Here is a 13723-nt window from a genome sequence, read left to right on the forward strand (position 1 = left end):
AGAATAATCAGCCCAGAGACAGTCACCACATGAAGGTCGGATCAAGTCTCAATTTCCATTTGTATCTGCACTTATCATATACTCTATAAACTGATAACAGTAGTGTCATGTAGTCATGCCATTAAAAGAAAGCACATCTATATGTTAGTCACAAAAATATTGGTCTTGAGATTGTCAGTTGATCTTAGTGTCTCAACTGGCATTTGTGTGATAATTAATCTTGGTATTGTACATATGGAAACGAAACTATGAAAACCAATGAAAACTATTGTGTGCCCCCCCCCCCCCCCCACCTCCACACACACACACAAAGGTGTTAAAATTTGCAGCTTTTCTGAGCCAGTGGCTCTTCTTCCCACAAAAAGGTTGAAGGGGAAGGAAGAGGAGTGTAGGAAAAGAACTGGTGACATTTAGGGAAGGGGATATATCTTGGAAGAGTCGCCCAGAAGTCCAGGTTAGGGGAGACTTACCAAACTGGATAATAAGGAAAGACATTATTTGAGGCTACACTGGAAGAAATTTGAAAACCTGAGAGCTTAAATGTGGAAGATAGGTTAATACGCAAGACAGAGATTACTACAAAAACATTGTGCATGGGTTAATATATGGGGAACGCTACGTGCATTGCATGTGATACAGGTGGGAGAGGACAATGAAAAATAGACAGATCAGAAAATGAAAGATATAGAGAGAAAAAAAGGGAAAACTTTAATACCTCTATTTGTGTGTTCTCCTGCCGTTGCGTGGTGGGTGGATTTTTCTTATTTATCAAGTTAAGTTATATTTTCAGAAATTGATTATTTTCATTGATGATAAGTTTTAAATAGAAATTAATTTTCACATAATGAGATTTTCACTCTGCAACAGAGTGTGTGCCCGACCGAGACGCGAACTCGGGACCTTGGCCTTTCGCGGGTAAGTACTCTACCATCTGAGCTACCGAAGCACGACTCACGCCCGGTCCTCACAGCTTTACTTCTACCAGTATCTTGTCTCCCACCTTCCAAACTTTACAGAAGCTCTCCTGCGAACCTTGCAGAATTAGCACTCCTGAAAGAAAGGATACTGCAGAGACATGGCTTTGCCACAGACTGGAGGTTGTTTCCAGAATGAGATTTTCACTCTGCAGCGGAGTATGTGCTGTTATGAAACCTCATTCTGGAAACAACCTCCAGGCTGTGGCTAAGCCATGTCTCCGCAGTATCCTTTCTTTCAGGAGTGCTAGTTCTGCAAGGTTTGCAGGAGAGCTTGTGTAAAGTTTGGAAGGTAGGAGACGAGATACTGGCAGAAGTAAAGCTGTGAGGACCGGGCGTGAGTTGTGCTTCAGTAGCTCAGATGGTAGAGCACTTGCCCTAGAAAGGCCAAGATCCCGAGTTTGAGTCTCGGTCAGGCACATAGTTTTAATCTGCCAGGAAGTTTCAATTTTCACATAGTTCACAATGTTAAGAAAAGGGTTGATTACTGCTCAGTGCAAAGATGACGTGTTAAGTTGCAGGCAGGCATGGCAAAAAGATGGTTACAAATTACAGCTGTGGTCAAAGCCTTCTTCAGCAAAGAAAACACACACACATTAACACAAGCAAGCACACCTCATGCACATATGACATTTACCACTTGTAGCTCTAACTGGAAAGCGAGCATCAGGAGGGGGGAGGGGGGGATGCTTGTTTTCAGTGGCTGCTTCTCAACCCAGGCCATCAGGATCCTCCCCTCCACCACCAGCTGTGAAAGTGGGAGTTACGCTTAAGACACATTCGCGCTCCTGAAATCATCCCAGCACTCTCCTGACGAAATTGTCATCTTCAACCTACAGTGACGTACTGTCCCCACATCCACCATCCAACAGTTTCCATGCCGTCTGTCCTATCACTTTCTCCTCTTTCATGTCTTTGAACCCTCATTGTATGTAGCCCCCTGCAAGTACACCTGCCCATCCTTTCGTCTTCCTTGCTCCTGACCTTTTCTGCTTCCCATGTACTTCCCCACACCCCTCCTTCCACCTGCACTCCATAGTCTCGCCAGTCCTTCCTGTGTGTCCCGCCAGACAGCACTCTTCTCTCCCCCCTACCCACACCATGCTATCTCTCCTACTCCTCTCCCCCACTCCAGATTGCTATTCTTGTGACAGCTGCATTCTGTGTGGAGTTGCCAATGGTAAGCCATGTGGAGCATGAGATTTGCTTACTTGCTTGCTTTTGTGTGTGTGTGTGTGTGTGTGTGTGTGTGTGTGTGTGTGTGTGTGTGTGTGATTTTCCTTTACTGAAGAAGGCTTTGGCCACAAGCTATAATGTGGAACAGTCTTTTCTTTCTGCCTGTCTGCAACTCAAAGGGTCATCTTTATTTTAAGTACCAATCTGTCCTTTTCCTAGTATTGTTGATATTCCAACCCGGAGTGTTAAAATAGTTGACAATTTCTGTTTCTTATTATAGACTTGTTGCTCTAACACATCAAAAATCCAATTGACACTACTTCCATGTAATTATACAAGTAGCAACTTCTTCAGCATTTGTCAGCTTTTGCCCTTATTCACTAAACATGCTTGTTCATTCATTTATTAACACCCCTGACTTGCAGAGTTATCAATTTTTTTATTACAATTCTGTAAATCAATAAAATTTTCCTACATGTCTCTCCCCATTTACTAGTGATCTTCAGGAAGGTAATGTTAAATGTTAAGTCAGTTTACTCTATTATTAATTTTCTGAAGTAGCTTGCGTGCTATTTGCATATAATGATATGCATAAGTTTTCACACACAGTAACAGCTCAAGCATATATAATGGCCTTCACTTTGATCCAAAATGTGCATTTCCAGCTGGCAGATGTGACTTCTGCACTCAGCTGTATAATGCCCACGTCACATTTATAAAATCAAGGAAGTTATTTTCTTTTCAGTAACATTTATTGAACTTATTCTACATTCACCATGGAATTCATGTACTGGCAAGTTGATAGTAATTTTGGCAAAAATGGAGTGGGAAGTTAACTGCAGTGGAACGTTGTAGGTTTTTTAACCGAAGGCAAAGGTAAATGAATTTTTGTCTCTGAACAAATTAAGAAAGAAATATCAGTGTCATTTGATATGAGGGGCAAACTGTTTAATGATACAGTACAGTTCTTTGAACAGTTAGAGAAACAGCATAAAAGGCCAATGTGCACTGCATAGTATCTAACAGACCAAAACTTTTTGTATCAGTTAAGGTACAGGAAGGAATCAGTAACCATAAGACTGTTACATTAGTTAAAGGTCTGTTAAGAAAAGTTACAGAAACACTTTTGCTCCAGAAGACTTGTCAGCCAAGAACAGTCTTCGTCACATATTCCGTTCTGAGGGTGAAGATGTGGATTAGAAAAGGATAAAAGTTAAAAGTGTGGTAGAATAAATCTGTAGTCTGTATGCTGGTCAAGTTTGCGTGATGGAGAAGACTTACTGTGGCTCAGTAGCCTTATTGGAAGCATGCTACAAAAGCAAAGAGGATATTAATGCAAGTGAAGTCAAAGCCTTGTTGACAAACAGTAGCCAAGAAAAGGAAAGGGGGAAATGTAAAGAAAGAAATGCAAGGAGTGTTCAGTGAATTCAGAATTTTTACCTGTTAATCTGTCTAAAAAATCCTAAGGCTTTTTTCTTAAATAACATTAGTAAGCAAATCTGAATCACCTATTACACTCAGTGACCACTGACACTGAAACAGAAAATGGAAGACAAAAAGCCAAAATACTGAATTTGCTCTCCCAAAATTATTTCACTGTGGAAGATGATGACATGGGTTCTCTTTTCCAATCATTGCACAAATGTGGAAAAGGTACCGTATTTACTCAAATCTAAGCCGCTCCTGAAAAATGAGACTCGAAACTCAAGGGGGGAGAAAAGTTTTAGGTCGCACCTCCAAATCGAAACAAAATTGGTCCATTGTAATATGAGACACAATTTACGTCAAATGAATGACGATACAGCTACAGTAGTTTGGTTCGGTTCGAGTCGTAAGCTTTGCAGCTGAGCTTTACCAGGTAGCCATTGCCATGCGTCAGGCGCTCCGTCCGTATTTATACGGGTACCCTTCCTTTTTCACGTGCTTCGTCTGGTCTGAATCGATTGCTTACTTTGCTTTGATCTGATAAGTGCTGTTTTCTTTGTTACAGGTGTCTACATCACTCTAAGCTGAAAATGCTTTACTGTGCTGTGTCATGCATTGTTTGTCGCATTCTAATAGTGCGTGTTTACGGCCTTTCGCCACTCGCAGCATGGCTTGCTTTTGTGCGCGCTCCCGCCGCTTACAATAAAAAAAAAAAAAAAATCGTCTCATTAGCGAAACAATGGCAAGAGACTGCTATTTGCTGTTACTTACATTGCTGCTTTCTTTGATAATGGTCAATAAGAACCAAATAATAGACTGCGTATGATAGAACATGTTCTGAACGAGAGTTAGGCGAAAATTTTTCTCCATTTGAAAATCTTTGCGGCCGCTTCCTTAGTACATCAAATTCCGCACAGAAATTAGTCATCTTAGATTTAAAAATCTAGTCAGTTGCCTTGCTTCATTTCTGACTGTATTACTATTAGGCACAAGAATAATACGAATATAAACATGACACTATGTATATTCTTCCGGATTTGCTGTTGTCTCACTCTAGTTTCGTAGTTTATTAGGCAGACAGGATTTAAATGAGATAGCAGCAAACACGAAATAATACATGGCAAAATGTTTATATTCATATTATTCTTATGGTGAAGAGAATACTGCATGTGATTCACATTTCATCAGGTTCCTATTAGCAACCATCTTTTCTCACTGGTAGAAAAAAATTCAGAAATGTAGAGTTGGCTATATGGACAAACATCCCAAACAGTTTTGCCAGTCGGATTTTTGTAGTACATAGAAATGTTGCTACATTCGAAGATGAACAATACGGAATTTGTATTTACTTCGTTGGATAATGTATGATAAGGCAGTGGTCAAAACTCGGTGCGGAGAAAAAAAAGCTCGTCTTCCACCCTTTCCTCCTCCCCCCCCCCCTCCCCCGCAGAGATTTTGGCGCCAGTATTTATCTTTGTGCCTACAAAACATGCCTTTGTAGCGCTACATATATTCGACGGCAGAAGTTCAGAAGTTAGTTGTGGCAGCACCTACCAACATTTTTCAGAACTTCCGCCGCTTGCTTTGCACTCGATTCTAAGCCTCCGGCGGATTTTTGGATTACAAAAACCGGAAAAAAAGTGCGGCTTAGATTCGAGTAAATATGGTAGATATTGCAGTAAAGCAATCACATTAAAGTAAAATAGATTGATAGTGGAAAAGCATTTGATGAAATGCCTCTAAGGTGTTAAACTGATTATCCCTTCTAAAAGCATTTTATTTTAAGTTCCTTGGAGCAACAATTTTTGTTTTAGGTTCCTTGGAGCAACAATGGGTACCAAACAACTGGATAAAAGCACAGGTCTTACCTGTTTCCAAAAAGAGTCATTGGACAGATTCATATAACTATTGGTCTACATTTCTTATATCAAACTTTCGTTGGATTACAGAACTTTCTGGAGAAATAAAACATTTGTAAGAATTAATATGGATTCTGGCATCTCTTTTTGTCTAAGAATTCCAACCAGCGTAGAAAGTTGCGCATAAGTTGACAGTGTTCCTCTCTTCCTTTGCATTCAGGTGGCATTTAATAGAGTTCCCCACTGTTGTTTGGTGAAAACAGTATGAGCGTACAAAGTATTGGACTAGATTTATGACTGAATTCAATACTTCCTAGCAAATAGAACCCAACATGACATTCTGAAGTGGAGGAGATTGCCATGTGTCAGAGTTATACCAGTGGGAGTGTTATACGGCCATTGCTGTTTACAGTATATGTAAATTATCTAGTGGAAATCAAACAATGGAAAATCGAGGCTGGAATGTAACAACATTATGAGAAGGAAAGTTGCTATTCACTATATATAGTCGCAGGTAGGGGCACGCACGCACGCACGACTGTAGTGTCAGGCGACTGAAATCATGGAAGACGCACTCCTCAGTAAGCATCATGTGATTGATGGGGAGGTTTTTGATGCAGCAAGGCTTTGGCTCTAATGTCGACCAGATGTTACCATGCAGGCATATATGCCCTCCCAATAAGGTGATGTAAGGCCGTCACATTGAATGGAGATAACGTCAAAAAGTAGTGTGTCGTGGCCAGAAGAGTGGGCAATAATTTGATGTATTGTAAATCTGAATAAAACCAACATGCTTTCAGAAAAAAAAGTGTTGCATTACTTATTGAACACCCCTAATGTTAATGGAGAAAGGAAATATTTTGAGCTTCATAGTGAGGAAAATTTTGAAGTTATCTTTGTAAAATATGAGGTCAAGAATGTATACTTTGCTGTGTCAAGTGACTTTTGTGCATCCCATGTTCAGCTTCTGTGTACTGTCTGTTTTAATTTTCTGTATTCTTTGATTTTGTTTTCTTTCAGGCACAAAATATGTCTTTCAATGACATCATCCTGTTGTCAGTGGGTGGTGTTGGTATTTTATCAAGAGTACGACCACGTCTACAAGACTTTATCAGGCAAAAAGTCTTACAGGGGAGGGATACTTCTGAAGAAAATGTAGCAGTTGCAGTGCATGCACTCTTACAGGAATTGCGTCCTCATCTGAAACTTCTGGTTAGTAATCTTCGAAATTTTTGTCACAAGTAGCTCACAGCACATATGCAACCTGGGGGGAGTGAGGGATGATTTGCCTAATACTGATGTCCTCCTCCTCCCCCCCCCCCCCCCCCCCCTCACGTTTCAGATATATCTGCAAGTAAAGAGGAACATCCTTCATACATGTAAAAAGGAATTGGACAAAGTTACTAGCAAACCCAACTATAATGAGAGAAACTAGGGGAGGGGGATGTTGCTATTGATACAATCAAATTTTCATCCCTTTAAAGTCTTAGTGTTCCTAATATATTTATCTTATGTTCCAGGGTCAAGCTAAAGTTAAAGATGAAGTTGACATAATTTTATCAGTAAACCAATACAACCAAATAAAATTACCAGAATTAATTCATATCATCATGTCTGAAGGTTTGTGAACATTATGTATTATATTTTCCTGTATTCATTACATGTTGCCACTGTCAGCTGTTTATTCGATACCTTTGTTGTTTTCAGCGAGAGATGATATTTTTTGTCGGCGCTTCGTGCAGTGGTTTGTTCAGTATGCAAGGGAAGTAGCTGCTATTGTACGGTACTGCTGTGTTGATGACCTACAAGGATTAGTTAATGTTGCAGAAATTTATGTGGTTCGTGTTTAGTTTCCTTCTTGGAGTAGTCATTTTAAATACCAAATGATACTTATTCAACTAAAGAGTCTTATTGTGTGTTTCTTGTACCAGCATCAGTTTTCCTATTGCAGAGGCAGTTAATGAGTGGGGTGCAAGCTGATGTCCGGGACTGGACAATTAGTAGTTCACTTTCACAGATACAAAGTTTTGTAACAAGCCAAACTGTACCTGTTGAAGATATACAACCATTTCTGGTGTACAGGATTCCTTCACCACCATCATCCTTACAGCATGGCTCAGTACCTGTAAGTTTTAATGCTACCTCAGCAGAGCAGCTAGATGAGGAAGAACAAGTAACAGAGGTATGCTCAGAATTTTAACTTTTTGGTGTTTTACAAGTTATGGAATAGCTGATCCATTTAATTTTTCCCAAATTTACAGCATGTAAGTAATATTCATAGTATTTACTTTTGATTTGTGTAGTATGTACAAAAATCACTGATTTATTTAGTTCCACAGAAGTAAACTGAAGTGGATTTACTACATAATATTAAAAGTAATTGTTTAATTGCCATAAAGACATTACAGATTAACTTATGTTGCTATACCTCCACAGGAGAGTTTTGTTTATGTACGTCTCTTTCATTTATCCTAGAAATGATTCAATAGAACCTCGTCAAAAAAATGTTATTTTTCTGCCGAGAAACTTTGTCTTCATCTGTCAAGAGACACCTTTGGAGGAGATATATGAATACTTCAGATGCCAGGCACTCTCTTTAACATTATACTCTGTTATAAAGAAAACAAAAATGGTGTGAAATGAGAGAGAATTTCGGCTATCCATCTTTTATGATGAGATACAGGGCTTCTTCCTACATGAGAAATATTCTGTTTAATATGGTGTGTGGTGTAATAGTTTCATTTTGACAAGTTTTCAAAATTTATTTCAAATCCTGTCATTGCAGAAAACTCATGACGTGAGTGACACAGTCTCTTGTGCAATCGTCGTTTTGTCCCATGCGTGTGTAAGTGTGTAGACAACAATCTTCAAAGAAATTGCAATGTTTCTTAGAAATGGCAATGGGGAGCCCATACTGCATTTGGAGCTGTATCCTCATCATGTGTGAGCTGTTGCCTATCTCACATTAGGTCTTTTATGGTGTTTTGGCAGTTACGCGAGTTGTGCTAGCATCAGGAAATTTTTGGTTTGCTGACGATTGCAGTTTCACTCAGTCAAGTCGTAGATTTCAGGCCTGTTTTACTAGTCCAGTGTGAGGGGGGAAAATAGCTGGTGAAATTATTGCGCAGCACTGTTGACACACTAGATAGTGCCACTGTGCCACAAGGTGGTGATGGGCCTTCTTCAGCTCACCAAAAATGGCATAATCTGAACTGTAAGGAACTGTTTTAATGAATCCATTAACTCCTCGACTACAATTGCTCTATTGAGCCTTACGTTGTCGTAGAGCTGAATGACCCATTAAATGAACTGCCCATGGGTGTTTTGATTTCATCACTTTGCTTATTTTTGGAAGATTTGCGGATTACAGTATTCAATCTCCCTACAACAACCCTGTGTTCATTAACCCCTGTATCGGTTTTCGTGCTCGGTATTAATTAAGGATTTTTTGTTGCTAAGAGGTCAGGTGTGTTTTTACAACCGTTTACTATTCGTGTTGCTTCTTGAACTAACTGCTCGAAATAATTTTCAGAGAATGCATTTAGCAAAATTTCGGATGGTATTTTATGCGTACCTCCAGAATTAAACATGTATTTTCACCAACATATCGAGGATAAATGAAAGTCACCACCAACTATTATCGTATGAGTCTGGTACGTGTTTGAAATCAAACTCAAGTTTTCTTTGAATCTTTCAGCAAAGGTATCATCTGAATTGGGAAGTTGGTAAAAAGATCCTATTATTATTTTATTCCAGTTATCAACAATGACCTCTGCCTGTACTAACTCACATGAAGTATCTACTTCAATTTAGCGACAAGTTAAACTACTACTTACAGCAACAAACACGACACTGCCAACCATGTATAGCCTATCCTTTCGGAACACCGTTAGGTTCTTCACAAAAATTTCGGCTGAGCTTATAGCCGGCTTTAGCCAGCTTTCAGTGCCTGTGACAATTTGAGCATCAGCGCTTTCTATTAGCGCTTGGAGCTCTGGTACTTTCCCAACACAGCTATGGCAATTTACAACTGTTATACCAATGGTTCCTGTATTTACATTATTCCTGTGTTCAGCCTGCACTCTTTGAGACTGAGGCCCTTCTTTTGTTTTCCAGAGACCCTCTAACCTAAAAAACTGCCCAGTCCACGCCACACACCCCATGCTACCCGTGTAGCCGCCTCCTGTGTGTAGTGGACACCTGACTTACTTAGCAGAACCCGAAACCCAACCACCCTTTGGTGCAAGTCGAGAAGTCTGCAGCCTACACAGTCGCAGAACGGTCTGAGCCTCTGATTCAGACCCTTCACTCGGCTCTGTACCAGAGGTCCTATCTATTATGCTGCAAATGGTCAGCTCTGCTTTCATCTTGCAAGCAAGACTGGCAGCCTTTACCACTTCTGTTAGCCACTCAAAACCAGAGAGAATCTCTTCTGATCCAAAGTGACACACCTCATTGGTACCAATGTGAGCAACCACCTGTAGTTGGGGCTGCACCCTGTGCTCTTCATATCATCAGGGAGGACCCTTTCCACATCTGGAATGACTCCACCAAGAATGCACATGGAGTGCACATTGGTTTTCTTTCCCTTCTTGTCGGCCAAGTCCATAAGGGCCCCCAAAATCCGCCTAACATTGGAGCTCCCAACTACCAGTAATCCCATTCTCTGTGATTTCCCGGATCTTGCAGGCTGAGTGGTTTCCTCTGAAACAGGACAGGTGACAGCATCTGGCTTGGAAACAGTGTCAGCCACAGACAGCAGCTGTAACCTGTTAGTCAGACCAACTGGGGAGGCCTTATGTGCGGCCGCCTGGGAAGTCTTTCACCACCTGCTTCACCCCGGTGTGACCTGCCACTCGACCACAGAGGTGAGGGGTCAACCTCAGTGCGAGCAGTAACTGGGTTGGCCACCGGCGAAGAACACTCCGACGTGTGGTCATCTGTCGGATCCCCACGGCCGGCCCACAACAGTGGTTCCCATCCACTTCAGCCTCAAGCTGTGTAACCAAAGCCATTACAGCTTGAAGTTGAGAGTGAAGGGTCACCAACTTGGCTCCCATCCGCACACAACAATCGCAGTCCCTGTCCATACTGAAGATCATGGAAAACTAAACTATCAACACATGCTGCGCAACTCTACTGTAGACTCTGACGAAATCGCAGGAACTGTGTCTAATAATATAGATCAATACACAGGTATTCAGATACCGAACTACCGAAGCAGTGCGGCCGCCTGGGAAGTCTTTCACCACCTGCTTCACCCCGGTGTGACCTGCCACTCGACCACAGAGGTGAGGGGTCAACCTCAGTGCGAGCAGTAACTGGGTTGGCCACCGGCGAAGAACACTCCGACGTGTGGTCATCTGTCGGATCCCCACGGCCGGCCCACAACAGTGGTTCCCATCCACTTCAGCCTCAAGCTGTGTAACCAAAGCCATTACAGCTTGAAGTTGAGAGTGAAGGGTCACCAACTTGGCTCCCATCCGCACACAACAATCGCAGTCCCTGTCCATACTGAAGATCATGGAAAACTAAACTATCAACACATGCTGCGCAACTCTACTGTAGACTCTGACGAAATCGCAGGAACTGTGTATAATAATATAGATCAATACACAGGTATTCAGATACCGAACTACCGAAGCACTCTGGTGAAACTAAATAAGTCGTCCCTGATTAGGAACTTGTAATATGTCACAAAATTGGTTTACTTTCCGACGCGAACGAAAACTCGATAACTGTGGATATTAAATATTAAATTTACACACAGAAACTCAAGAAACCAAACTATTAAAGGACACAGATGATATAATAAAATTCGCTCCTGGTTAGGAACTCGTAAATGACACTGTTGGGTGCAGGCTTTGTGAAATTTTAGTCTGTGCTTAATGGTGGCATTTCTGATGCTGAATCTGACTCTGTGGCAATGGCTGCTACTGTAACTATCTGGTCTCCAATAATGAGAGGATCCACCTTCTGAACAATGGCGTCATTATTGCGGTGTGTTGTTCCAGGCAGTCCATCTTCGGCCAACAACATCCATCCTTTCATAAATCACTTCTGCCATTTCTTGATCCTTGCAGTTAACATGCATTGCTCTCCATACACATGGATCATTCTTTGGTGAATTTCTGTTCCCTGCACTCCTTCCCCACTACACACCTCTGCTCTTCTTTTGAAGCCTCCATTTCACTGTTTTTGAGCATGTCTGCGTCAAATGGACAGTTGATGAATGCACATGCTCATTCTGTAATCATGTGGATAATTGCCTGTGTTCAACTAGAGGCGAGTTAAGGACCTCTGCACTCATACAGAGACCACACCTTCTTCTGTGAGCAATGACTTTAGGAGTGTTTCAGCAGTTTTCATTTTACAGCCTTCTGGCTCATTTTGTTTTGAATGTGTGTTATATTTATGGAGGGAACAGAAACACGGTTGTATGATCTCGTAAAACTTTGTTCTTGCAATAAATAAGAATAATTTTTAAACATGAACTGAGATGAGTTCATAGTTTGCATGATCCCAAATGTGTAATGATTTTGTTAGAATGTTAAAAAACTCCTACATATTTTTCAATTTTAAATACCATTATCAGCCATTAAGTTTTGACTGAACTGACATACTTACTTTCAATGTGTTTTTTTTTTTTTTGTTGTAGCCAATGGAAACTGATTCAGATACACCAACAGTAAATGGCTCTTTGACCTTGGATACTCACAGCTTTTCTGAGTCAGAGACAGATGTTGTTCAGTCCCCTACAAATCTCATAATGGATTCAGAAACACTTCCAGATGTTGTGATAGGCGCAGAAACGTGGCATAATGTTTTGCCTTCTGTAAGCTTTTTGAATGGTCTATGCATTTCATTTGACTAGACATATTTGGCTCTCCATTAGCAGTTCTACTACACTACTGATAAATGTTTCAACTTTTACAGGATTGGGTGCCTATTATAACACGTGATACTCAGAGGCAGAGGAAACAGAATTCACAGGCACCTTTCAGTGATGCTTACCTTGCAGGAATGCCATCAAAACGCAGAAAAATTGTATCAAGTGCAAAACCACAAGGGAATGTTGGCCAGATTTTAGCAGGTAAGTTGGAACATTCCATATATTTCTTACTGAATATTGAAGCTATGTGACAGGTTTGTGGACAGAAATCATTATGTATCTTATGTTTGTTAAATTGTCTTAGCACCTCCAAAGTCAAACAGTGAATAAGAAAAACTTCTTACACACAAGTGATGAGTCTGCATTATTGATGTGATAAAATTGACACCTGTTATGTAATGTAGTAAAATATTTATTAAAGATAACGTTTTCATTGTGGTAGTGACATTGTGTGGCTGCAAAGTTGCTGCCTCAAACTTTTAAATTTATTGAAGTAGTTAAATAAGGTTATTAAAAATAAATATAAGGACAGGTAATTGATACCTGTAGGTGGCACATAGGCACACTTTAAAGATCGTATAATTACTGATCATATAATTACTGATCATATAATTCTCCCCCCCCCCCCCCCCCCCCCCCCCCCTCCCCATGAACCATGGACCTTGCCGTTGGTGGGGAGGCTTGCATGTCTCAGTGGTACAGATGGCCGTACCGTAGGTGCAAGCACAACAGAGGGGTATCTTGCTGTGCTGGGTGCTGGTACTACAAACGGCTGAAAGCAAGGGGAAACTACAGTCGTAATTTTTCCCTAGGGCATGCAGCTTTACTGTATGGTTATATGATGATGGCGTCCTCTTCGGTAAAATATTCTGGAGGTAAAATAGTCCCCCATTCAGATCTCCGGGCGGGAACTACTCAAGAGGACTTTGTTATCAGGAGAAAGAAAACTGGCGTTCTGCAGATCGGAGCGTGGAACGTCAGATCCCTTAATTGGACAGGTAGGTTAGAAAACTTAGAAAGAAAAATGGATGGGTTACAGTTAGATATAGTAGGACTTAGTGAAGTTCGGTGGCGGGAGGAACAAGACTTTTGGTCAGGTGAATACAGGGTTATAAACACAAAATCAAATAGGGGTAATGCAGGAGTAGGTTTAGTAATGAATAAAAAAATGGGAGTGTGGGTAAGCTACTACAAACAGCATAGTGAACACATTATTGTGGCCAAGATAGACATGAAGCCCAAGCCTACTACAGTAGTACAAGTTTATATGCCAACTAGCTCTGCAGATGATGAAGAAATTGAAGAAATGTATGATGAAATATAAGAAATTATTCTGGTAGTGAAGGGAGATGAAAATTTAATAGTCATGGGCGACTGGAATTTGAGAGTAGGAAAAG

The 13723-nt window shown here is 40.9% G+C and overlaps 1 protein-coding gene across 8 annotated transcripts in view; it reads left to right on the top strand.

Moving 5' to 3' along the window:
* Positions 1-13723, top strand: part of LOC126275354 (large proline-rich protein BAG6-like) — a 229037-nt gene that overhangs the window by 182833 nt on the left and 32481 nt on the right. For all 8 annotated transcript variants that reach the window (XM_049977192.1, XM_049977196.1, XM_049977189.1 and 5 more), the window contains exons 17-22: positions 6455-6646; positions 6955-7054; positions 7142-7272; positions 7386-7616; positions 12093-12269; positions 12371-12527. In XM_049977192.1, coding sequence (XP_049833149.1) covers positions 6455-6646; positions 6955-7054; positions 7142-7272; positions 7386-7616; positions 12093-12269; positions 12371-12527 — 988 coding nt within the window. The remainder of the gene's footprint in view (positions 1-6454; positions 6647-6954; positions 7055-7141; positions 7273-7385; positions 7617-12092; positions 12270-12370; positions 12528-13723) is intronic.

This window comes from Schistocerca gregaria, chromosome 1 (assembly GCF_023897955.1).
Source record: "Schistocerca gregaria isolate iqSchGreg1 chromosome 1, iqSchGreg1.2, whole genome shotgun sequence".
In the NCBI taxonomy this organism is placed as follows: Eukaryota; Metazoa; Arthropoda; class Insecta; order Orthoptera; family Acrididae; genus Schistocerca; species Schistocerca gregaria.